This window comes from Dendrobates tinctorius, unplaced genomic scaffold (assembly GCF_039654945.1).
Source record: "Dendrobates tinctorius isolate UK_male_01 unplaced genomic scaffold, ASM3965494v1 ptg000136l, whole genome shotgun sequence".
Lineage (NCBI taxonomy): Eukaryota > Metazoa > Chordata > Amphibia > Anura > Dendrobatidae > Dendrobates > Dendrobates tinctorius.
Genome location: NW_027361804.1, coordinates 4310293 through 4336891, shown reverse-complemented (window position 1 = coordinate 4336891; position 26599 = coordinate 4310293). Strand labels below are relative to the sequence as shown.

General features: G+C 52.3%; 1 protein-coding gene across 2 annotated transcripts; it reads left to right on the top strand.

The window, feature by feature from the left end:
* The first annotated feature begins 458 nt into the window (after window positions 1–458).
* On the top strand, window positions 459–25430 carry IL17RA (interleukin 17 receptor A). 2 transcript variants are annotated; one of them, XM_073544129.1, is made up of 12 exons: window positions 515–669; window positions 746–773; window positions 840–986; window positions 3190–3314; window positions 3406–3529; window positions 17806–17853; window positions 17941–18092; window positions 20137–20211; window positions 20323–20419; window positions 20518–20610; window positions 20834–20851; window positions 23534–25430. In XM_073544129.1, exons 1-12 carry the CDS (start codon window positions 577–579, stop codon window positions 25270–25272), a joined length of 2739 nt encoding a protein of 912 aa, XP_073400230.1. In that variant the 5' UTR covers window positions 515–576; the 3' UTR covers window positions 25273–25430. The 2 variants fall into 2 exon arrangements, with proteins under 2 accessions (XP_073400229.1, XP_073400230.1); XM_073544128.1 differs by lacking the exon at window positions 746–773 and having other exon boundaries at window positions 459–669.
* The last annotated feature ends 1169 nt before the right edge of the window (window positions 25431–26599 follow it).

Sequence of the window (26599 nt, the reverse complement as noted above, 5' to 3'; positions counted from 1 at the left end):
CTTCACATTTAATCTATTTCGGGCATATTGTGACATATAACCCTGTCAGCCATAACATTAAGACCACCTGGCTACCCGTGCTTCCACCTGACGTCTGTCCTCTCCTCTGTTATAGTTCAGTCTTACCATCTGTCTTTCTAACCGCTTTCATCTCTCCAGTACTGCACTATGCGTTCTGACAGAAGCCGCGGAGAGCGAACACCTTGCCCACCCGCCTGCCGCCTCACGTCGCGGCGGCAACTAAATCGCGCCGCCTTTGGAGTTGGCATTATATATGAGACGTGACGTCACCAACCGCCACTTTGGACCAGCGCTCCGCGGAAACAGCGCTGACGTCACTGGGCCACTTCTCTCCGTCCAACCACAATAATAACACAGGTCCAGCCCCGCCCTCTCATTTGCATACCTGGGATTTCCCCACGGTACCTCAGTTCCCGGCATAGCCACCTCCCCTCTGCTCTCACCTGGGCAGGATGGAGCGTTCTGATTGGTCCGCCCGCCCCGGTGATTTGCATATAGTTCTCAGCAGCGGGCAGGCGGAAGCGCAGTGCTGCCCGGCGCAGTGGAGCGGAGGTCATGGCGGCGGCTGTCCTCGTCCTCGCCGCGCTCCTGGGTGTCGCCCGTGGACTCCGAGTCATCCGCTCCCCAGCCTTCAACTGTTCGCAGCCGGTGAGTGACCGACGCCGGTGCCGGCGGCCTCCCCAGCAGAGGGCCAGTGCTCACCAGCGCCTTCTCTGTGTTGCAGGGGATGATGGCGTGCACCGTCCGGGACAGTAAGTGGCCGCAGCCTCCGCCGCTCGCACGGTGTGTCCGCAGCTTACCCGAGCTTCCCCCTTTAGGTGACTGCCTGGATCTCAGCTGGCTCCGACCGGAGGACTGGACCCCCACAGCCCCCTCCAGTGTGACGGCGACCCCGGGGATCGGCCGGAACGAGACGGGGCATCGCGTGCCGATCCTAAGGGTCAACTGGACCGTAGGCATCGACTGTGAGTGTCCGGGATAGGTGCCGGTGGTTACAGGGTGCCGGGGGTTACAGGGTGCCGGGGGTTACAGGGTGCCGACACTGAGGTTACAGGGCGCCGGGGGTTACAGGGCGCCGGGGGTTACAGGGCGCCGGGGGTTACAGGGCGCCGGGGGTTACAGGGCGCCGGGGGTTACAGGGCGCCGACACTGAGGTTACAGGGCGCCGGGGGTTACAGGGCGCCGGGGGTTACAGGGCGCCGGGGGTTACAGGGCGCCGGGGGTTACAGGGCGCCGGGGGTTACAGGGCGCCGGGGGTTACAGGGCGCCGAGGGTTACAGGGCGCCGACACGGGGGTTACAGGGCGCCGACACTGAGGTTACAGGGTGCTGACACTACAGGGCGCCGGGGGTTACAGGGCGCCGGGGGTTACAGGGTGCCGGGGGTTACAGGGCGCCGACACTGAGGTTACAGGGTGCTGACACTACAGGGCGCCGGGGGTTACAGGGCGCCGGGGGTTACAGGGCGCCGGGGGTTACAGGGCGCCGACACTGAGGTTACAGGGCGCCGGGGGTTACAGGGCGCCGGGGGTTACAGGGCGCCGGGGGTTACAGGGCGCCGGGGGTTACAGGGCGCCGACACGGAGGTTACAGGGCGCCGGGGGTTACAGGGCGCCGACACTGAGGTTACAGGGTGCCGGGGGTTACAGGGCGCCGACACTGAGGTTACAGGGTGCTGACACTACAGGGCGCCGGGGGTTACAGGGCGCCGGGGGTTACAGGGCGCCGGGGGTTACAGGGCGCCGACACTGAGGTTACAGGGTGCTGACACTACAGGGCGCCGGGGGTTACAGGGCGCCGACACTGAGGTTACAGGGTGCTGACACTACAGGGCGCCGGGGGTTACAGGGCGCCGACACTGAGGTTACAGGGCGCCGGGGGTTACAGGGCGCCGACACTGAGGTTACAGGGTGCTGGGGGTTACAGGGCGCCGACACTGAGGTTACAGGGTGCTGACACTACAGGGCGCCGGGGGTTACAGGGCGCCGACACTGAGGTTACAGGGCGCCGGGGGTTACAGGGCGCCGACACTGAGGTTACAGGGTGCTGGGGGTTACAGGGCGCCGACACTGAGGTTACAGGGTGCTGACACTACAGGGCGCCGACACGGAGGTTACAGGGCGCCGGGGGTTACAGGGCGCCGGGGGTTACAGGGCGCCGACACTGAGGTTACAGGGTGCTGAGGGTACAGGGTGCTGACACTGGGGGTACAGGATGTGGTACTGATGCTGGGGGTACAGGATGATACTGGAGCTGAGGGTACAGGATGATGGTAGTGATGCTGGGGGTACAGGATGATGGTAGTGATGCTGGGGGTACAGGATGATACTGGCGCTGGGGATGCAGGATGATGGTAGTGATGCTGGGGGTACAGGATGATGGTAGTGATGCTGGGGGTACAGGATGATGGTACTGGCGCTGGGGGTACAGGATGATGGTACTGGCGCTGGGGGTACAGGATGATAATGATACTGGCGCTGGGGGTACAGGATGATGATGATACTGGCGCTGGGGTACAGGATGATGATGATACTGGCGCTGGGGGTACAGGATGATGATGATACTGGCGCTGGGGGTACAGGATGATGATGCTACTGGCGCTGGGGGTACAGGATGATGATGCTACTGGCGCTGGGGGTACAGGATGATGATGGTACTGATGCTGGGGGTACAGGATGATGATGGTACTGATGCTGGGGGTACAGGATGATGATGGTACTGATGCTGGGGGTGCAGGATGATGATGGTACTGATGCTGGGGGTGCAGGATGATGATGGTACTGATGCTGGGTGTGCAGGATGATGATACTGGCGCTGGGGGTACAGGATGATGATGGTACTGGCGCTGGGGGTACAGGATGATGATGGTACTGGCGCTGGGGGTACAGGATGATGATGGTACTGGCGCTGGGGGTACAGGATGATGGTACAGGATGATGATGGTACTGATGCTGGGGGTACAGGATGATGGTGCTGGGGGTGCAGGATGATGGTACTGATGCTGGGGGTGCAGGATGATGGTACTGATGCTGGGGGTACAGGATGATGATACTGATGCTGGGGGTACAGAATGAGGATACTGACGCTCGGGGTACAGGATGATGACACTTGGGATATTACACAGTTACATTTGGGGGGGCCCCCTAGTGACGCTCCCTTGTCCTCGCAGCCAGTATCCAGATCCTACAAGGTGCGGAGATCTCGGTTCTGGATTTTTCTTCGGGTCGCACTCGTTGTGTTCAGTTCCAGTTCAATAACAGGTTTGACAGTCAGCGAGATCATCAGCAGCAGGAGGTAGGTGACTCCCTGGAGAGTCTCGGGGTGCAGGTGGGTTATATCCTGTTGCTCTCCTGTATCAGCCGGATCACACTGTTCTCTCTCATAGTGGAAGTTCTTTTACGACAAGTTTGAGGTGTTTCCTGGTAATGAATATCTTGTAAGTGTCCAGCACCTGCCGAAAGAGCGAGACGGAAGCCTGAACCGCAGAGAGCAGAGATTTACAGCTCCAGGTAACGCGGAGATTTCCTCATTTATTCATTGGATGAAGCTGCAGAGTCCAGTGAAAATCTAAATGGCAGTTTCTTTACCTACCACTAGAGGTCACTGTGCGTTCAGTGTGGATGTCACATGTCCAAAGCTTGTACTATACCCCTGCTTCTGCCTAAGCAGATGTTCACACAGGGAGGATTATAGGTCCCGGAGTTTCTCTGTGGCTATAATGTACAGGATGATATCTGTTGTATTACTTATACTGTATTATACACCAGAGCTGCACTCGCTATTCTGCTGGTGCAGTCACTGTGTACATACATTACTGATCCTGAGTTACATCCTGTATTATACTCCAGAGCTGCACTCACTATTCTGCTGGTGCAGTCACTATGTACATACATTACATAACTGATCCTGAGTTACATCCTGTATTATACCCCAGAGCTGCACTCACTATTCTGCTGGTACAGTCACTGTGTACATACATTACATTACTGATCCTGAGTTACACCCTGTATTATACTCCAGAGCTGCACTCGCTATTCTGCTGGTGCAGTCACTGTGCACATACATTACATTACTGATCCTGAGTTACATCCTGTATTATACTCCAGAGCTGCACTCACTATTCTGCTGGTGCAGTCACTATGTACATACATTACATAACTGATCCTGAGTTACATCCTGTATTATACCCCAGAGCTGCACTCGCTATTCTGCTGGTGCAGTCACTGTGTACATACATTACATTACTGATCCTGAGTTACACCCTGTATTATACTCCAGAGCTGCACTCGCTATTCTGCTGGTGCAGTCACTGTGTACATACATTACATTACTGATCCTGAGTTACATCCTGTATTATACCCCAGAGCTGCACTCACTAATCTGCTGGTGTAGTCACTGTGCACATACATTACATTACTGATCCTGAGTTACATCCTGTATCTCTTTTATTATAAAAATATCAAAAACATAATACATAAGACAGACAAAAACAACATTCCAGAAATCAAAAACCACGATACATGAACTAAAATAAACCACACAGACATACAAAAAAAAACAAACTTGTGCAAATATGCTAGCTTACGACAGTCCATCTCTGAAGAACATAGTGCAGTGTCTCCAGGCTTTGCAGCCTGAGGGACCCCCAGCAGGAACCTCCTAACAGAAAACAAACAAAAATCCATTCCTTCACATTCAACCCCATTCACGCCTTCACTCATGCTCCCATTCATTCCTATATACTGGATTTAAAACAGGAAAGTAAACACTTTTTCTGGCCCACTGCCTTAAACAAAAAAAAAAAACAGCCATCTTGGCAGACCCACAACTACTTCCCCTCAACACAGCAAACCCCCAGTCCCCCCCCCCCCCCCCTTTTCCCTTACGTCCCTCCGGACAGCACCATGGAGGACGTCCTTCCTTGCCCTATAGTGGGACAGGATCAGAGAGAGGTTAAAAGGCCCCTCCCACCTCCACCCTCCAGTGTTTTTCCTGTCCCGGCAGGGGACGGTTGTATGAGAGGTTGCTCTTGGAGCGAAGATAGCCTGTGGACATTTATTGCTTTCCATTCCCCTGGCTGGTGGTCTGTGGCTGATTCCTCTCTGGGAGAGGTCCCTCAGCCGTCATTCGTTGTACCAGACTGGATTGGGGGTCTCAGCCCTCTCTTCCCCGCTGTCAAGTGGACCGTGGCTGACACCTCTTGGAGAAGTTCCTCAGCCAGCCTGCATGATGGGCTCAGGGGGATCGTGCGGCGCATCCAATCCTTCCCCCTGCCAAGGGGCCCAGGGCCGACACTCCCCGGTGGGGAGTCCCTCTGCCCCAGAGACCAGTCGAGCGGACGTGCTCCTGGGTTGAGCCGCTCCTCCCGGTGGGAGGCTCTCGGCTCGGACGCCGGCCGGCAAAACATGGCTAATTCCGGAAAACATGCGGTGGAGAAGGCCGCCGCGCCTCCGGCAACGTCAGCATAAGGTCGGCGTGCGTTCCACGGCAGAACGCGGAAGTGCAGAACGAGACAGGCAACAGCCTAGTTTCTTGGATCTCGTGGGGCACAGGAAAGGAAATCACTGGCAGTAATACAACATTCCTGACCAAAAGCCACTTCCCTCCATGGTAGGCTCTCGGCGTTACCAGCTCCCCCTGTCTTTCTAGCAGGTGTGGAGCCAGCACAGGTGAGTGCACGCTGGAATGTTGTGTTCCGGGCCTGGCCTCTGGGTTAATACTAGCCTCATGCCTTGGTGCCAAAGCTGGGCCTAGAGCCTCATGTGCTGAGATATGCTCCACATATAAGCAGCTAGGCCTTGGACCTCTAGGCTATAGTAAGGCCATTTGTCCAAGCTACATCTCATAATGGGACCTCAGTTAGTTGCAGACCAGGTCTGCACAGAGCCTTATGGCTGGACACATGGTGGAATGCAACACAGGGTCTCCAGGGAGTCTGCTCTCCACCTGAGTCTCATTAATTAGCTCCTTCAGGTGGAGCTGGTCTGACAATTGAGATATACTATTCAGAGCGAAGGTTTATCCGGATCTCTGATTGCTCTCTTGGGGGTAGCTGGGGACCTGGCCTCTTGTTTGGCACCTTCAAGCAGGGCCGTAATCTGTGCATCATATTACATCATAGGGGCATCGTTTTGTCTCTGTGCATCGTATCGCCGCTGAACATCGTATCGCTGCGCACGATACATGGCCGCTGCGCACGATATACTGCTGCCGTGCACGATATGTTGCCGCCGTGCACCATACGGCCGTTGTGCATCATTGTGCAGCGTGTTGTATCATTGTGCAGCGTGTTGTATCATATTGCTTCATATTGCACCAGTGTGCCTCATATGGCATCATTGCGCTTGATATTGCATCATTGCGCTTCACGTGGCATCATTGTGCTTCAGGTTGCATCATTGTGCTTCATAGTACCTCTGTGCATCATATGGCGTCATAGTACTTTGGTACATCATACGTCATCATATGACTTCATAGTGCCTTTGTACATCATGTGGCTTCATAGTTCCCTTGTGCATCAGACTGCATCAGGGGGCTGCATGGTGCCTCTGTTCACCATGCGGCATCATGGGACCTCTGTGCAGCGTATTCCACTATGTGGCTTCATAGTGCCTTTGTGCTGCAACATAGAGCTCTATAGTGTCTGTGCGTCATACTGCATCATATAGCTTCATCGTCCCTTGGTGCATCATATTGCATCATAAGCCTTCATAGTGGCTCTATGCATCATATTGCTTCATAGCGCCCCATAGTGTCTTGGCACATCATATTGCATCATGGCGCTTCTGTACAGCATAAGGCTTCTGTGCATCATATGGCGTCATAAGGCTTTGGTACCCCTGCGCCTCAGGGGGTCATTTATGGGTCCTAATACCTCTGTGCTTCATAATACCTCGGGTGCTGTGGCTTTGGGCCTCTGGCTTAGACCTTCTGACTTGGGCATTTTTGTGGGCCACACCTTGTATGGTTGGCCTACCACTTCACATTTTGTCTCAGGCCCCAACTCTGGTCTTTGTGTTTCGGGCCTAGACCCAGTTTCTGTTTCATTCTTGGCAACTGGACTTAGCCAGACGAACAGTTATGCTTGAATTGGCCTAGTAACTTAGCATTTCGTCTATTTGGAACAGAAACTCTAAAGTGAGTTACTGTCTTGAGGGCTAAAGGCAGGTCCCTCTCATAGTTAACTTTTAAAGCGAGACATACGTCTTTGGGGTTCATCCTTTAAGTGGACATAGTCTGGGTGCAGAAAATCCCATAAGGTGGGAGGAAACAATTCTTCCCGACTCCACATAGAGCAGTCGGACTGGTTTCCTTGATAGAGACCCGTTAGGCAGATTCTTGTCCTATAAATCAGTTATATTATGTTTACCAGGGGTGGCATCACTACTTTTTGTACCTGGTGGCGGTTCAGCAGCCCTGCGTCAGGTGGCAGAGGATCCCATACTCGCTGCTCTTACGGGAGTCAGGGCTCCTAAGGTAAAGAAGCGGTATCCATGACTCTTGCAGTCGAGAACCCATAGCCCATCTGTCTCGCAGTAGTCAATCCCCTCTGCGATGGGAGGAAACCTATTTCCCTCTAGCTAAAGAGTGTGGTTCCTCGCACCATAGCAGTCGGGTATAAATATCTCTAAGAAGATTGCCGTTTAGGATATAACATATGAATAAGTTGACACATTTACAGTGTCAGTGACTTGTATAGAAGCACACACTTACTCTCCTCAGTTCCAAAGTCCAGACTCCCGTGTCTAACATCAGTAAAACAGGCGTGAGGATCCACATTTCCCTTTCAATGCTTCTAATGAAAAGCCAGTGTTGGTAGTGGCAGGAGTAGTTACCTGCCAGATGGAGTATTTCCTTAGTCTTAAATAATAGCCAACCCTTTCTTGAGGTTTAGACATGTAAAGGATTCAGAATACACAGGACCTCCTGGATGAGTAGGGTACATACGTCTCAATGCTCCGCTATTTTCCATGTACTGTTATTGCTCTGATCTGCCAGCGGAGCAGGGTCTCTGGCCTGCAGGTTTCCTTGTAGGATGGTAAGGTGGTCTCCAGCCAAGGTTAAGCCGAGCCCAGGAGGACCGACGAAGGAACTATCTTGTGTTAAAAGCACATACAGCGAATTAACGGTCTGTACAGTCCTCTTTGTATTATGGCTGTGGTTATCACCATACCTTTTGCTGGGCAATAAGGTTTTAATCCTATTTCTGTGACTGCGGTATTCATAAGTATCTATCACAATAACTGTAATTCACTGCGGTTCATTAGTGGTATTGGGGTGCAACAGGTTGTTCCACTGCAAATCTTGTTTGCCACATCCATACTGAAATTGGCCATTATAGACATATATCAGACACTCACTGCGGTGATTACCTTTGTAGATCCCTTTCGATATCTATATTTCTTCTCGGCTTATAGATAATGTCTACATCTAGCCTGGTTCTTACCTAGAACTTTGATCTGGGGGCTTCTGTACCCACCCTGAGACCTTTGCTTTGGTATTCTCCATGGTGCTGGCCGGAGGGACGTAAGGGAAAAAGGGAATTAGACCTACCGGTAATTCTGTTTCCTGTAGTCCCTCAGGACAGCACCCTTAGTTCCCTCCCTTATGTTTGTCTTTAGGCTTGCATGGAATCGATCGGCAGATTGTTCATCCATCAGGTCATCGTGGCTCGAGATGGAGCCGCTAAAGGGTCTTACAGACGCGTTTGTAAGGGCGTGTTTAGACCATTTCCATCCATCCTCGGTGGTACTTTGAAAAAACACTGGAGGGTGGAGGTGGGAGGGGCCTTTTAACCTCTCTTTGATCCTGTCCCACTATAGGGCAAGGAAGGACGTCCTCCATGGTGCTGTCCTGAGGGACTACAGGAAACAGAATTACCGGTAGGTCTAATTCCTTTTTTTTTTCTTTTTTCTTTTTTTTTTTTTTTTTTTCCCACCACCCACACCACAGGTCCGCAAGTTCGTAGCCTTTTCCACACCTAGGTCCATGAAAGTTTATGGCCTCAGAAAAAAAAAACAGCACCTCAGGGTCCAGGAAAGTTTATGGCCCGTCTCTACATGGTCCTTGGTGTAGTTCCCAGGCCATCTTCCTTCTGATCTTCGGCCCTTGATTTCTCGGGGTCCATTCCAGGGTCCAAACTTCCCCCCTCCCCCCCCGCAAGAGACCCCCACCCAACCGGACTGTACCCCTTCCCCCTTTCCTAACTATAATAAATACATTTTTTTTAAAATTACCATCCTAACGACATACATACAATACTGCATACATATGCACATACACAAAAAGCACATACTACACTTGTTATACACCTAAGATACGACCTGCTATAACCAGCGATAATATTACCCAAACAATAAGTATTAACCACATTTCCAAAAACCTTGCCACAGGCCCAAGTTTGGTGCCTGCAAGCCCAATATCCATTAAATTTCATGCTTCCAAAACAAAAAGCTAAAGTGACATGAACCAGCCCAACACCAGGAAAGGAGTTCTGGAGGCCCCATCCCTCACTAACACATTCACCCTGTCCCTCAACAACTAAGACTGTCCCTACTTCTGTCCCTAAAGAAACTGTCCCTACCTGCCCCTCCTCTACCTAACTTATCATAACTAACTCTCTATCTGTCCCTCAGTGCCTGTCCCTCCCTGTCCCTATCTGCCCCTACTTCTGTCCCTAACACCCAGTGAAACTTATGCTATCCCTACCCTCATTCACACGGAGCTAGCTCTCCCTTGAGTGCGTTTCTAAAAGGAGAGGCCTCTCCAAAGCCAAGAGGCCTTCCTCACACCCAACCTTTCGAACTCCAAAGAACGGACCTTCACCAGGTCACCCAAGATGTTTCCTACCACCTCATCCCTTGGGAGGGTTTTTTTCCGCGTCGAAACTAGGCACCGTGCATTCCAAGTGTAGAACCTAACCACTACACTGACTAGGAATAAAGTGCACGGGTCCCGGCCACCCAGGGATCTGAACGCTCCATAGGCCCACTCGGCATAGGAGAGGGACGCCAGCCGCGGCCAACGTATGGAAGCCCCCACCCTGTTGTAAACCTCTGCATTAAAGGGACAATGAAGCAGGAAGTGCTCCATGCTTTCCAGCACGTCGCCACACTCCTCACGGGGACAACCCCGAAAATCGGATTTCCTGCACTTCAAGTTATCCTTTACATAGCCTCCCGTGGAAGCAACGCCAGGTCAAGTCCCAAAACTTCATGGGGATCCGCTTAGAATTTAAAAGCCCCAGCCCGACCTCCAGATCCCGGCCTGGGCAATCCTTAAGGGCCAGGGGCTTCTGGAAATGGGTCAACAGGACCCTCCTGTCAAGGCATTGCCTCGACATGGTCCTGATTTCCCACATTCCCAGACCCCACCGGCGGATCACCTTCAGAACCGGGGTAGCATAAGCCGGGAGATGCCCATGAGGTGTGCTTAGGTCCTTCACCTGCCCTCCTGTCTCTCATTCCTGGAAGAAAAGCCAAAGCCAACCCTTGCAGGAGACTACCCACGGAGGAGCCCTCTCTAGCCAGAGGTTGGAGATGTTAGTCTTAAGAAAGGTGTTTACTAGAAACCCCACCGGGTTGACCATACCCAACCCGCCTAGTCTCCTCGTACGGTATGTAACCTCCCTCTTGATTAGGTTAAGCCTATTCCCCCATAACAATTGGAAGAACAGGCTATAGACCCGTGTCCAGAGAGGTTCCGGCAAGATGCACACACTGCCCAGGTATATCAATAAAGGTAGCAGAAAGCCTTTAGCCAGGGCAACCCTTTCCCTTAGGGACAAAGACCAACCCTTCCATTGGTCCACCTTTTGGGCGGCGATCTTAAGTCTGCCCTCCCAATTTTGCTGGGGGTAATCCCCAGGGCCAAATTCGATGCCTAGAATTTTGGCGGTGGCCTGGGGCCCTGGAAGGGTGTCCGGGAGATCAAACCTGGGATCTCCCCCTCCCAGCCAGAGACTTTCACACTTATCCCGGTTGATCATGGACCCGGATGCCTCCGAGTAGCGCACTACCTCCAACATGACCCAATCCGCCTCCCCTCTCGAGGACACGAAAAGGGAACCATCATCGGCATACGCCACCACCCTCAGAGAGGACCCAGAGCCCGCCTGGTCCATCCCGACTCCCGCCAAGGGTCCACGATCTACCCTCCTTAGGAAGGGATCGATTGCGAACGCGTATAAAAGCGGGCTCAGCGGACAGCCCTGACGGACCCCAGAACCCACCTCAAAAGGGCGACCTGACCAACCGTTCACCAGCGGAAAAGTCTCAGCCCCTTGGTACAAGATCTCTAACCATTTTACAAACCTCCCAGGCAGACCATACCTCAAAAGGACAGACCAGAGGTACTCGTGGTTGACCCGGTCAAAGGCCTTCGCTTGATCTAATGACAGCAAGTACCCCTTCCAGTGACCTGCCCTACCCTGCTCCACTGCCTCTCTGACACCGAGCACAGCACTAAAAGTACTGCGGCCCGGAACAGAGCAATGCTGGGCCCCTGAAAGGAGCCGGGGTGCAAACTTCAGCCGATTAAACAGCACCTTGGCCAGAACCTTCCGGTCCGTATCGAGAAGCGCTATGGGACGCCGATTCTCGATACGGGACGGATCCTTACCCTTTGACAGAATAATGAGGGCTGACTTCCTCATTGAGTCGGGAAGAGTGCCCGAGGAGAGACACTCATTAAATACCCCTGTCAAGAGGGGGACCAAGGAGTCCCTAAAAGTCTTATAGAACTCGGATGTTAAGCCATCCGGACCTGGCGATTTCTTGGGCCGAAGCCCATCAATGGCCAGTCTCACTTCCTCTTCCCTGATTTCTTCTGCCAAAACACCAAGAGAGGGATCACCCCCTGGCTCAGGGACGGTTTCAGCCAGGAAAGCCGACATCCTGTCCCGATCCAGATCCTTCTTTTCCAAGAGGTGTGAGTAGAAGGATCTGACCACCTCCAGGATCCCTGATTTGGATCTGTTCAGGGACCCCGTACTGTCGATCAGTCCTGTCACCATCTTACAATTCACTGACATCTTACAGTTTCTGTAAGGGTCGGGCGAGCGGTACTTCCCGAAGTCCCTCTCAAAAACCAAAGATGTGTGCCTATCATACTGACACCTCTTGAGCAAAGACTTCACTCTGGAGATTTCCTCACGGTCACCTCCAGTCGAGACAAGCTGCTCGAATTTCCTCCCCAGAGCCTGATACAAGCGGTGCCTGTTCAGACTTCTGAGGTTCGAGAGCTGACGGAAGAACCCCGCCACCCGCTTTTTGAAGATCTCCCACCACTCTGACTTACTACTACAGAGATCCAACAGCGGTACCTGGCTCTGAAGAAAATCCTCGAAGGATTGTCTCGCCTCCGCTTCTTCCAGCAGGGACGAATTGAGCTTCCACAGCCCTCTTCCCATCCGAGGAGTCTCTGCAACATTCAGAGAAAACAAAATTAAACAGTGGTCGGAGAACTCCACCTCAACGACGGACACAGCAGAAAAGATGGCGTCCTCCTTAAAAAAAAAAAAAAACCTGTCTATTCTAGACCTACTGCTACCCCTATGGTAGGTGAAACCCCCGTGACCTGGGGTGTGCCGGATGTGGACATCCACCAGGCGAGCTTCACTGGCTATGCTATTAAGCGCGACGCTGTCATAAGCCAGGCGGTCTCCGGGACCCCCCCGGTCACGGGACCTCGTAACGGTGTTGAAGTCCCCACCGAAGACCACCAGCCGGCTCGTAAAAAGAAAGGGCTTGATCCTCAGGAAGAGACATTTGCGGTCCCACTTGGATTATGGGCCGTAGATGTTGATGAGCCGGAGCTCTTGTCCCCTCATGAAGACATCTAGGATCAGGCACCTCCCCATTTCCAACTCAGTAACCCGTCGGCATTCAACAGCTGCAGTCTTAAAAAGGACTGCCACCCCGCTATACGGCTCGGCCGCAAGAGACCAGTATGAGGGTCCGCACCTCCACTCCCTCCGTGCTTTATAGATGGCCCCCATGTCTGTTAGTCTGGTCTCTTGCAAGAATAAAATTTCTGCCTCAATCCGGGAGAAAAAATCAAAGGCCGTGAAGCGAGCCGCATCTGACTTAATGCTGGCGACATTAATGGACGCCAGTGTCAACGGGGCGAGTTCAGCCATCATGGGTGATCGAGTTGGATGGCCAGTTTCTTCCCTGCCCCGCTATCACCTCCACCTGGGGAGGGGGTCAGACACCTTCCTTTTCAGGGAAGCTCCCGACGTGTCCATCCCACCTCGCCCCCGGGTTCCAGGTCTGTCCCCCCCTCAGGAGGAACAGTGCCCCCTGAGGGACGGACTCCGCCATCCCCTGAAGGACCCTCCGGTGTTGCCCCCGGCCCAGCACCCTCGTCTGGCGGCTCATCATCTGAACCTCCGAGGGCGCTGAACCAGTTGGAGAGTCTGATCAGAGGGGGGGGGGGGTCAGCGGGCCCTTCCGTGTGCACCCTGGTGGTTGGGGGTGGGGGAGACTTTGAAGGCTTGTCAGCCTTCTTTCCCCCCCCCCCCCCCCGTTTTGCGCTTGGCACGCCTGGTTTTGCCACCTGATGCTGTAGGCTGCTCTCTGACATCCTCGTCGACACTTTCATAACGAGAGGAGTCGTCTGAGTCAGCCGCTTTCTCCTCTCTCCATCCTCCTGATCTCCTCACTCACCGCACTCTCCCCCAGGGCCTCAGAGGCTTTGGCCACGGGCCTGGAGGGAGGAGCAGGCATCATCCCGGTTGCCCGAGGCTCCACCTGTCCCCTACCTCCCTGGCGCTTTTCCTGCCTCCGCTGGTACGCGGGGCCCCTTGCAGCATTGCCCTTCCTCACTGGCCCCTCAGCCCTTCCTCCTCCGCCACCACCTGTCACAGCAGAAGCGCCACCGGGGGTTGCCCCCCCACGGTCTCCCCCCACCAGGCCTGCGGCGGCATTAGAGAAAGAGCGAGGGCAGCGGCTGAGAGGGTGACCTAGGTCACCACACAGGTGGCACCGAATATCCTTACACAAGGCGGCCAGATGACCCACCCCACCACACAAGGCACATTTCTGCACCTTGCAGTTGGCGCTGAAGTGGGTGGGGTCGCCGCACTTGTGGCAGACCTTCGGTTGCCCCCGGTAGAAGACCAGGATCCTGTCCCTTCCCAGGAACGCCGAGGAAGGGATGTGGGTGACCGTGCCGCCGGAAACCTTCAATTTAACCATGAAAGTCCAGCCCCCCGACCAGATGCCGAATTCATCCCTGTTCTTTTTTGGGACCTCGGTGACCTCCCCGTAACGGGAAAGCCACGTCATAATGTCCACGCCTGCGAGTGACTCGTTACATGTAACCACGGTCACTCGCTTGACGGAATTTTGGCGAGACCCCGCTTGAGCCACGAAGTCTCGCCATTCGGGCTCTTCTCGCACCAGCTCGTAATTCGACCAAAAGAGCTCAAGCCCCTCTGGCCGCACGAAGCTGACGTCGAAGAAGCGGGACGCCGAAGGATGAAGCGGGACGCCGAAGGATGTATCAGGGCAAAGATGTCATTCGCCCCGAAGCCCATCTTAAGGAGGAGCTCCACCACCTTGCTCCTAGGTGGACAAGCTTCACTGCCCCCCCACCTAAGACGGACCACATTCCTTCTTGGCGGCCCCTGCCCAGCTGTGGGGAGAGACCAAACAGTCCCTCCCTTTGATTTTGGAAGGCGGCAAGGCTGTGTCTCTCTATCCAGAAAGACAAGTCCACTGTCCTCCCCTCTACCACTATTGTTCTATCTCCCCTTTTGAGAGCCTCCAGGAAACGGCGGTGCGAAACGCCGTCCCTGGAGCCCGGAGGCGAGGAGACCCCCCCTAAACCCCCCAGGACCACCCCCAGCCGCAGCCCCCGCATAATTGCGTTGAGGTCTCGCGGCCGGAGTGGCAGACGGGCCAGCCCTCCCACCACTACCACCACTTGTGCCAGCACCCTCATTCGTCCTCCCATTCACTTTTATTATTTGCATTCACTCTAGCACTTTCACCCACATTCACAGTAGCACTCACTCCCTCATCCATGTCACTCATATCACCATTCACTTCAGCAAACATCTCCTCAAATATGTCCACTCCGCTTTCGTACTCACTCTCACTCGCACAATTGGTGTTCATAGCAACATTATTTACATTATTTACATTTCCTGAACCTGTGCAGTTCCTCTCTTTGCCTGCTGGGGGCCCCGAGCTCTCTTGCTGGGAGCTACTCCAGCTCCTGTCCAGGAGCGCTGCTGCCCCTTTAAATGCCTCAGTGCTGATGACATCATGCACTCTGCCCTGGCTGGGCCTAGGAGCAACAGCAGCTCCTGGTTTCAGCTCCATTTTTTTTTTTTTCTTTTTCTGAGTTTTCCTTGCTCTGGGCAGGGACGGCCACTGGCACCGCTCCCTGCCCTGCACTTTTCTTCACCCCCACCGCCGGCTTGTCAGGGAGCGCCAGAGTCCCCGCACCCTCAGATGAAGGTAGGTGGGCCGGGGACCCCGACAAGTCCCCGCCAGCTTTTGGGGGCAGCACATCATTACTTGGAAGGGTGGGACAGAGGGCAGCGGGCCCGCCGCGGCCACGCCCCCCGCCGGCCGCAGCCACCCCAGGCAGAGCCGCGGCCCCTGTGAGGCCACTCCCCCTGGGCGACGCGAGCACAGCGGGCGGAGCCGCGACCGCCGAGGCCACGCCCACCACGGGCAGAGCAGCGACCCCTTGTGAGGCCACGCCCCCCGGGTGACGCAGACGCAGCGGGTGGGACGACGGCCGTGGAGGACATGCCCCCCCCCGCACGCCACAGCCTTTGCAGGCCGGGCAACGCTCGGGGAGGCCACCCTATGCCCACCACTTGACAGGCAAGGCCGGCCACTCCCCCTCGTCGCCCAGCGGCGGCGGAGCCCCCTGCACGGACCCCTTTTTGGGTCGACGTGCCGGAGACCCCGCTCTCACCTCAGGCGCCGACATGGGAGCGACCAGCACTTTGCACCGCCTCAGCTGCTGCTTGATGTTCTGTTCGCCCTTCCTAGGCTTCTGGACCCCCACTAGCGATCCAGACTTAGCGGATCCGTACGTGGGGGGTCCAGAAGCCCCAGCACTCGCCGCCGGATGTGCGGCCCTGGCTGTACCAGCTTTACCTGGTGCCAGGCCAGCCCCCCCTGCCACTGAGGGCTGAGCCTGGACACCACCACCACAACCAGCACTGACCTCCATGTCGCTGCCCTGGTCTGAACTGTCACCAGATGCGACAGTCAGGTCACAAGTCATCTCTCTCCCCGCTCCCTCGCTGCGGACCCACCACAGGGCCCGAGCCGGGGTGGGTAGCGGGTTCCACACAGCGGGACAGAGGGGCCCCGGGAAGAGGAGCAAAAACCAGTTGTTCCTCCACGCCTTCAGAGGTCTTACGCCTGCGCCTCCTGTTTCTCCTCCTCCCGGTTGCCTCATCCTCCTGGCAGACCTCATACCCAAACAACAGCGTGCCAAACCGTGCTGGGGATTCAGTCTGCCGCACTTGTTTATGGATGAGGCAGCCCCCCTCAGAACTACTCCCGCTCCCTCCATGCTCCCCCTCGCTCCCGCTTTCCTCCACGTTACTGGAGTCCAGCGGGAGAGCCACCTGCTCGGGGGCTATCCCACTGTATGTTACCTGGCTCACGCTGGTGTCCGCCAGGTCTTCAGGTGGAGGTGGCCCGGGTGTGGTGTGGGCGCCATCTTGCTCTTCCTCCTCCTCCTGGATGGGGACTCCTGACCCCCCCAGGAGACCCACCGGCCATGGCCCTGAACCGGTCCTTGTTGTGCAGCTTCTCCTGGAAGGGGCCGCTACCGGCCATGATGGTACTTCGCCGGTCCTCCAGGGCTCGAATCTCCCCTTTCAGCCGCTTGACCGTGGCGGTGACCTCCGCTCTCTTTGAGGCAGGGAGCCTGTTTTTACTGATGACCCAGGCTCCCTCCAACTCCCCCCGGAGTCTCCTGAGCTGCTTGCCGGCCTCCTCGTACGCGGAGAGGTGGGCATGAATGCGGGAGGCGTAGGTGGTAACTGGCTCTCCCGCAACCTTGGAGCCCCAGATGTTAAGGGGGGGCCCCGCCTCACCTCTGCCGGCTGCTGCACCTCCGGGGGAAGGGCCCGCCACAGCCTTCACTTCGGGGGTCCCGGACCCTGGAGCCTTGCGGCCCCCTGGGGTCCGCTTTTTCCCCATCCCTGGGACTGTCTGGCTGTGCCTTGGGCCTCCTGGTAGTGGATGAGGCCCCCCACCCCCAGCTGGCTTGCCGGTGGGTGGGAGCCAGGGGCACAGCCCCGGCGCTCAGTCCCAGGGAGAGTCCTCTTTCCTGGGAAGGGGGCAGATGGAAAGTCCTTGCAGGAAAAACCTCCCTTCCCAGGAGCTTAGCAAAACCCCAGCCTGCAGAGGCTCAGCTGCGACGCTCCTCCTCTTCTGGGGTATGTCCAGAGCTGCACTCACTATTCTGCTGGTGCAGTCACTGTGTGCATACATTACATTACTGATCCTGAGTTACATCCTGTATTCTACTCCAGAGCTGCACTCACTATTCTGCTGGTGCAATCACTGTGTACATACATTACATTACTGATCCTGAGTTACATCCTGTATTATACCCCAGAGCTGCACTCACTATTCTGCTGGTGGAGTTACGGTGTATCATGGTGGCAGCAGGTAGATTTCAGCTCTGTGGCGTCATTGATTGCGCAGGTAATGCAGGGACACTTCCCAGTATAGAGCAGTGGTTGCATTGGGCGGCAGGAGTCTCGGTGACGTTGTAACTCCGGCGTCTTCTGTATTTTCAGGGTGCAGTGAGAATGGGATGATGGAGACGTGGACCTGCTGTAAGGAAGGTACGTGTGTGACCAGCACGGTACGAGGAGCCTTAGTGGTGATGTACTGATGTCAGGATTTATTACATCCTCCGCTCGGCCCTCCAGGATATTGCTGGAGCCCTAAGATCAGCCTAGAATTCTCCGAAGACCAATTGATTGTGACATTTACCCCTCGTAGCGACGCCCTCAGATATGGCGTCACTGTGGGTATCCGCTATACGAAGATCACGAACTCGACGGAGGTCGTCCTGCAGCAGGTACGCATTCCGGATCTCCGCTGGGGCACGGGGCACCCCAGGATTATTGCTGTCATAGACATCTCCGTTTTCTATTATAACTAGCAGAAAATTGATAACATCAGGGACAGTTTTGGTCAACAACCCCCAGAGCCCTTCCTCCCGACTTCCCAGCCCTCCACCTTCAAAACCAACTTCTCCACCATTACAGAAGATCGACTCTCCACTCTACTCTCAAGATCACATCTCACCACCTGTGCACTCGACCCGATCCCATCCCACTTCATCCCAAACCTCACCACAGTCTTCATCCCAACCCTAACCCATCTCTTCAACCTGTCACTAACAACTGGTGTTTTCCCCTCAAGCTTTAAACATGCCTCCATCACACCTATCCTCAAAAAGCCCTCTCTTGACCCATCCTCTGTATCTAGCTATCGCCCTATATCACTTCTCCCATACGCCTCCAAGCTACTGGAACAACACGTCTACCTTGAACTGTCCTCCCATCTCTCTTCTTGCTCCCTCTTCGACCGCTTACAATCTGGCTTCCGGTCACACCACTCCACTGAAACTGCCCTTACTAAGGTCACCAATGACCTCTTAACTGCCAAGAGCAAGCGACACTACTCTGTCCTCCTCCTCCTGGACCTGTCGGCTGCCTTTGACACAGTGGACCATTCCCTATTATTACAGACCCTCTCATCCCTCGGCATCACAGACTTGGCCCTCTCCTGGATCTCATCATACCTAACAGACCGGACATTCAGCGTCTCCCACTCACACACCACCTCCTCACCTCGCCCCCTATCTGTCGGAGTCCCACAAGGTTCAGTCCTAGGGCCCCTGCTGTTCTCTATTTACACCTTTGGCCTGGGACAGCTCATAGAATCTCATGGCTTTCAGTATCATCTTTATGCTGATGACACACAGATCTACATCTCTGGACCAGATATCACCTCCCTACTAACCAGAATCCCTCAATGTCTGTCCACTATTTCATCCTTCTTCTCCACTAGATATCTGAAACTCAACATGGACAAAACAGAATTCATCATCTTTCCCCCATCTCACGTGACCCCCCCTACGAACCTATCAATTACAGTAAATGACTGCCCACTCTCCCCAGTCCCACAAGCTCGCTGCCTCGGAGTAATCCTTGACGCTGATCTCTCCTTCAAACCACATATCCAAACCCTTTCCACTTCCTGCCGACTTCAACTCAAAAATATTTCACGCATCCGTTCATTCCTCACCCAAGAATCTGCAAAAACCCTAGTCCATGCCCTCATCATCTCTCGCCTTTACTGCAACCTCATGCTCTGTGGCCTCCCCTCAAACACTCTCGCACCCCTCCAATCTATTCTAAACTCTGCTGCCCGACTAATCCACCTGTCCCCCCCGCTATTCCCCAGCTTCTCCCCTCTGTCAATCCCTTCACTGGCTCCCAATTGCCCAGAGACTCCATTACAAAACCCTAACCATGACATACAAAGCCATCCACAACCTGTCTCCTCCATACATGTGACCTCGTCTCCCGGTACTTTCCTGCACGCAACCTCCGATCCTCACAAGATCTCCTTCTTTACTCCCCTCTTATCTCCTCTTCCCACAATCGCATACAAGATTTCTCTCGCGCATCACCCCTACTCTGGAACTCTCTACCACAACATATCAGACTCTCACCTACCATCGAAACCTTCAAAAAGAGCCTGAAGACCTACCTCTTCCGACAAGCCTATAACCTGCAGTAACCACCGATCGACCAAACCGCTGCACGACCAGCTCTATCCTCGCCTACTGTATTATCACCCATCCATTGTAGATTGTGAGCCCTCGCGGGCAGGGTCCTCTCTCCTCCTGTACCAGTTACGACTTGTATTGTTTAAGATTATTGTACTTGTTTTTATGTATACCCCTCCTCACATGTAAAGCGCCATGGAATAAATGGCGCTATAACAATAAATAATAATAATAATAATAACTACCGTAAGTTGTTGGTGCTGCCTCCTGGTGGACAAACTTGGCATTGCAACTTATTTTTCTTTTTTCTCCTGGCCTGCAGGGGGCGACTGCTGAGCGAGTGCAGGTTATTTTCCACAGCCCTGTGACCTACGAGCCTTGCTGGTACAATGTCTCGGTAATGTAGATGTCTGTTAACCCTTAGTTATATTTTTCTGCTCTCTGATTTTGGGGGGCACGAGCACCAGACTTTCTTTTTCTAAGTTCTGTTTTCCGTTATTGCTTTCAGGTTTGGCCACATATGGATAACTGTCATACGGACTGTGTGCGGCAGCGGTACGCTCCAACGTGTCCCCCTTCTGAAATACCATACCCTCCGACCCCAGGTGAGCCACGACTGTCAGTGTATCGGAGGAACCCAACAGAATGATAGATGCAGCTTTGGTTGTGACTGGAGCATTTACGTGTTATGTTAAATCTGCAGTGCCAGCGATGCCGGTCCACCTGTGGCTGATTGTGGCCGCTGTAATGGTTATGGCTTTCGTGGGCACAATATTCGTCTTTTGGCGGTTTCGAGGTAAGAAACAAATCTTGGGGCTGCGGGATCCTGAGCCTTCCCTCCCCCAACACATGAGCTGCATAGAGTTAATACTCGAGTCACTTCCCCCCCCCCCCCCCCGCTGCGTGAGGCATCTTCTCTGCAGCTGCTGCTGTGGTGGGCGTTTGGCGGTGCTGACGAGATATTTGCAATTTTTTTTTTTTATTTTCTTGATAACTCTCTTCCTTTTCTTTTCTTACAGATTGTATCTACGGATCAGGTGAGTGTAGCTTTAACCCATTCCCGAAAAAAAGCATAAAATTAGTGAAGGAGAGGGAGTAATAAAAAATTTTACTTGCAAGGTAAAAAAAGTAAATGACAAACATCGATGCAACTAGTATCTGAATAATATCTGCGATTACTGAAGAAGCCAGTAAGACCCCCAGAGGCAGAAGAGACCCCCACAGCCATGGTTAACAGAAGAGACGCTAAAGATCACCGAAGAAAGACTAATGGCAAAAGGTAACGAGCGGGACGCAGACAGTGTCAGTAAAGGACTAAAGAGAGCTAGTCAAGCAGTAAAGGACTAAAGAGAGCCAATCAAGTAGACAAAGAACTTGATAACCAAAAGATATACACAGAGATAGAAAGTGAACATCTGGAGGGCAAGACTGGGCAGGCAGATCTAAAGATCAAATGGACACAAAGAAAGTTTCAACCAAGAGTGTGAATGTTGAAAGTTCCCATTGGCATCTAACAGAGCAAGGAAAGATTGAAAGCCTACAAGGAGCCTCCTCTACAGGAAGAAACTGAGACTGGAAGTGATGGTGAACCGAACATCTTGAAAGATGCTGAGATAAAGCTTCTGTCAACAACAACAATATGCTTGGAGGTGACAATATTCCAACAGAGCTAATAGTTTTCCCGGAGCTGCAGCTGATGTCATCACACGCTTTTTGTCAGCAGACATGGACAACAGGAAATGGCCCAAGGCCTGGATAACGCCTGGATAACATCTGTGATTATTCCTATTCCGAAGAAGGGAGATGCCGCCGACTGTGGAAACCATCACACTACTGAAGATCCAACAAAGACAGCTCCAGCCTTCCTGTGACACAGAGAGCTGGCAGAGATACGAGCCTGAGTCAGAAAAAGCAGAGGGACCAGAGATGTAACTGCTAACATTAGAGGGATCATGGAAAAGACCAAAGAACCCAACGAGGAGAGCTAAGAACCCAACGAGGAGAGCTATTTAAAGGCTTTGATGTAGTCGATGCCGCAAACTGTGTTGATGACCAAAAACTTTGGAATCCCATGAAGGATTTGGGTGTTCCGAACCATCTGGTCAGCCTCATTAAGAATCTTTACATTGACCAAGAAGCAACAGTCTGAATGGGACACGGCCTGGTTGCGTAGACCGCCGCGTCTGACGAGGAGGCATCCTGTCCCCGTCTCTCTTCAGTTTATACACAGAAGCAATTTTCAGGAAAAAGAAGGGATCCAAATTGCTGGTTGAATCTTCTACAATTTTCAATACACAGACGATACAACATTGATGGCAACAAGCGCAGCTGGAATGAAGGACTTATGGCGTGTAAAGATGGAAAGCTCGACTATGGGACTGCTACTCATTACAAAGATGCTGCCAGATACGACCGCGACACGTCTAAGGCTACTTTCACACTAGCGTCTTTTTGCGCTGTGCGCATGCTAATAACGCAGCATGTGTTTTGCATGCGATTGCTTTTTTTTTAGGCGCATGCATTTTTAGCCATTTAAGTCTAAAAAACGCATGCGATTTTAAACTCTGGCTTTCCAGCGTTCCCATAGACTGTAATGTGATTTTATTTATTTTTTTTGTGCATTTGTGTGTATGCGTTTTTTTTTTTTTTTTTTAGACAGGTTCGACGCACAAAAAATGCAACAGGTAGCGTCCGGCGCGCCTAGGCGCACACTACAAAAAAAACATGCGCACAAAAAACGCTTACAAACGCTAGACCATGCGCCCCCATATTAAACATAGGGGTGCATGTTAGCGTACACAGCGCTGCGCAAAAACGCTAGTGTGAAACCAGCCTAAGATGGACGGCGACTAACTGGATGTTGTGAAGGACTTCAACCTACTCAGATCAATGATCACTGAAGGTGTAGAGATGACACTGAATAGGAGAAAAGTTACGAGCAAATCAGCCATGAAGTCTCTGGACAAGGTCTTCAAACCGAGGAACATTTCACTGGTGATGAAGACACAGCTCGTACTTAGTCCGGTCTTTTCTGTAGTAACACACGGATGCAAAACCTGGACGATAAAGAAATAAGACGGGAGAGGAATCAATGCCGAAATGTGAAGCTGGAGAAGCATGCTATCAATACCAGGGAGGGCATGAAGAACAAATCAAGCCGGACATGTCACTGGCAGCAAGGATTACCAAACTACGACTTGTCTACTTTGGACACATCATACGAAGAGAACAATCACTGGAGAACATCATGGTCAGAAGAATAGAAGGAACAAGGCGAAGAGGAAGACTAGAAACAGCGAAGACCCTGATGGACCTATCCAGGCTTGCATAAGCTCCATCTTCCTGCAAATCATTCAGCCATCAAGTCTCCTTGACTTGAGATCCGGTCGAAAGCCTCTAAATAAATAATTCCTTGTGTAGTGCGAGCAGATTATGTAGCGCTGTCCATTTATTGTAATATGTTGCAAACTAGTCCCCACGTACTGATTTACATCCTGCTCACCGTATATTCGGGGATTACATGTTTTGCAGAAATATCATCTATGCATCTTTGCTGCAAGGTGGAAAGTGAGACAGTCGTGTGCATGAGTGAATGCTTGCTCTCCTGCCATCTAGTGGCATTTATGAAAAATGCATTATCCCTGAATTCATAATGCTTCCATAATTATACAGTACTTTGTCATTTTATCTTTTTTTTTTTTTTTTTTTTTTTACTACAGGTAAAACCCCTGCCCTGCCCCCGTCAGTGCCGCCACCACCTCCACCTCTGCTGCAGAAACAGAAAGTATGGCTGGTTTATTCTGCCGATCACGAGCTTTACGTCAATGTCGTTGTGAGGCTGGCAGACTTCCTGAGCTTGGCCTGGGGCCTGGACGTCATTCTGGATCGGTACCAGAGCCAAATGATCGGGATAAAAGGTGCCATGGCCTGGCTGGGCTATCAAAAAGCTGAAATCGAGAAGGCGAATGGGACAATCCTTATTCTCTGTTCCAGAGGTGTCCAGGCAAAATGGCGAGCGATGCAGAGCGGTCAGGAAGAGCGGGTGTCGCTGCCTGAAGACGCTGCTTACATGTTTGGTGACCTCTTCACTCCAGCGCTGGCAAACATTCTCCCTGACTTCCAGATGGCCAACCCTTATGATCGATACCTGGTGGCTTATTTCAGTGACCTGAGTGATTTCGGTGATATCCCTTCTCCATTTGAAATCTGCCCTCGGTATGCACTGATTGAAAACCTGGAACACCTTCTATTCCGCATCCAGAGGATAGAAAGCCATCAGCCCAACGTGCAATATAACGTGGACGTGGCCGGACATCCAAGCTACCGCTACTTGGTGAAGGCCGTTGAGCAGTGCCGGACTTGGCAGGAGACGCACGTGGATTGGTTAGGGAGGGAATATATCCCAGCACAAGCGGATGAGCAGCCCATGGTGGAGGACGAGGCTGGACATGAGCTCACTCGTAGAGTCTGTCCTCGCATCCTCCAACCAGAGAGGTCAGTCTCTCTTGTGAGTCCTCATATCACTGTGCCAGAGCCTCTTCGATCAGTAAACCCATCTCTTGTGGTTGGGTGCTCAGCTGGCTACATGGTACCTCAAATTAATAAGGAGCTGTCGCCGGTCACCTTTGTGCAGCCATCCCTTAATATGGAAGCTCTCGAGGCATCTTATAGACAACAGCCGATCTTGGTCGATGCAGACGAGTCTGTGCCACGTTATGACCGACGCTTAGATCAGATGGTCTTGTCTGTACCAACTGACCAAGATTGTGTGATGGAGGACATTGGCGAAGCCCAAAGAAGGTTCCTCTGCCAGAGCTTTTTCGATCAATCCGATGACCCTGAAGTTGTCTTCCATGCAGAAGATCCAAGACTGTCTCCATCTGTCGACCTGGAGCGGTCTCTTCTTAACTCGTTACGTCAAATGGACTTGTCCATGCTAAGTGACCAAGAAGGTGAATCCGAGGACTTAGGTGAAGCCCAGAAGAGGTTTTTATTACAGAGCGACTTTGCAGATCAGGCCGGAGCGATGTTCAATCCTTTGGATGATGAGGAAGCATATTACGACGTGTGTGCATCTGGCCAAGATGTCAACCCCAATGCCTTGTTGAAAGCTCAGCAGAAGTTTCTCCTGCAGACCATACTTGGCGATCAGCGCACAGCCTCAGACCTAGTCCCCACCACGAGACGGCCGGAAACTGTCTATGAACGTCAGCCACTGTTAGGAGACACTGACGAACCTCTGCTGACCAGCAGTGAATGTTTCCTTCAAACTCATCCGTCCGGACCGATGGATCTCGGAGAAATCCTGGCAGGTCAGAGAATGATCCCCCAGATGGACTGTGTATACGAGCAGTGTGGTGACCATTACCTGCTCGCGGGTCAGACTGATGACAAGCACTGCCACTTTGAGGATCTGGGCTATGGAACCATGAACCCTAACAATGTGCCGGCGGTGTAATGAGCCATGTTGGGTACTCTGCGCTTCACAGGAGACATAATGCAGACTGCACTACTGTGAAATTGCAGTAAAAACACCAAACCGTGAGAGATAAAGCAAAAGTTTTTAAAATTAAAATATACATAATTATAATCAAAATAAAAGAAGCATATTCCGTATCGCCACGCTTGTGAAAATCCAAAATATAAAAGTAATTAACCCGTATGGTAAACGCCATAAAGCAAAACTCAAAATGCCGCAATGTTCAGTCCCGTGCCTCATCTCCCAATAGTGCGAGAAAAGCAATAAAAATAATTGAGGAAGAAGCGCAAAAGTTCTGGGTCATAGTAAATGGCACAAAATCGAAGGCTTTTTTTTTTTTTCTTTATAAACTGAGAATTAAATTTTAACGCCACTAAAATAAAGAAAAAAAAAAAAAAAGTCTGTTATGAATCTAATCACAAAAGTTCCCGCGCTGCCGTGAAACTGACGCATCTATATCCTGTACTGAAAATAATGAATGTAAATTTCCTATTGTCGAATAATAATATTGTACTGTAATACCGCCATCATGTAGAATGTAATGCTATCACTATGCAGACTCCGGAATACTGGGAGGGGAAGTGCCGGACCATCGGAATACGGACAAATCTGTTCTGTGTATCTACCTCACTGATATACAGTCATATGTTAAAGTTTGGGCACCCCTATTAATGTTAACCTTTTTTCTTTATAACAATTTTGGTTTTTGCACCAGCTATTTCAGTTTCATATATCTAATAACTGATGGACTCAGTTATATTTCTGGATTCAAATGAGGTTTATTGTACTAACAGAAAATGTGCAATCTGCATTTAAACAAAATTTGACCAGTGCAAAAGTATGGGCACCCTTATCATTTTCTTGATTTCAACACTCCTATCTACTTTTTACTGACTTCCTGAAGCACTAAATTGGTTTTGTAACCTCATTGAGCTTTGAACTTCATAGCCAGGTGTATCAAATCATGAGAAAAGGTATTTAAGGTGGCCACTTGCAAGTAGTTCTCCTATGAAGAGTGGCATCATGGGCTCCTCAAAACAACTCTCAAATGATCTGAAAGCAAAGATTATTCAACATAGCTTTTCAGGGGAAGGATACAAAAAGTTGTCTCAGAGATTTAACCTGTCAGTTTCCACTGTGAGGAACATAGTAAGGAAATGGAAGAACACAGGTACAGTTCTTGTTAAGCCCAGAAGTGGCAGGCCAAGAAAAATATCAGAAAGGCAGAGAAGAAGAATGGTGAGAACAGTCAAGGACAATCCACAGACCACCTCCAAAGACCGGCAGCATCATCTTTCTGCAGATG

Excerpts from the sequence above, each read along its gene's own strand:
- IL17RA (XM_073544128.1), top strand. The coding sequence starts at position 474 with ATGGAGCGTTCTGATTGGTCCGCCCGCCCCGGTGATTTGCATATAGTT. Across the intron at positions 987-3,189 it reads CTGGACCGTAGGCATCGACT|CCAGTATCCAGATCCTACAA; the intron begins GTGAGTGTCCGG and ends TTGTCCTCGCAG. Across the intron at positions 18,093-20,136 it reads CGGAGGTCGTCCTGCAGCAG|GGGGCGACTGCTGAGCGAGT; the intron begins GTACGCATTCCG and ends CCTGGCCTGCAG.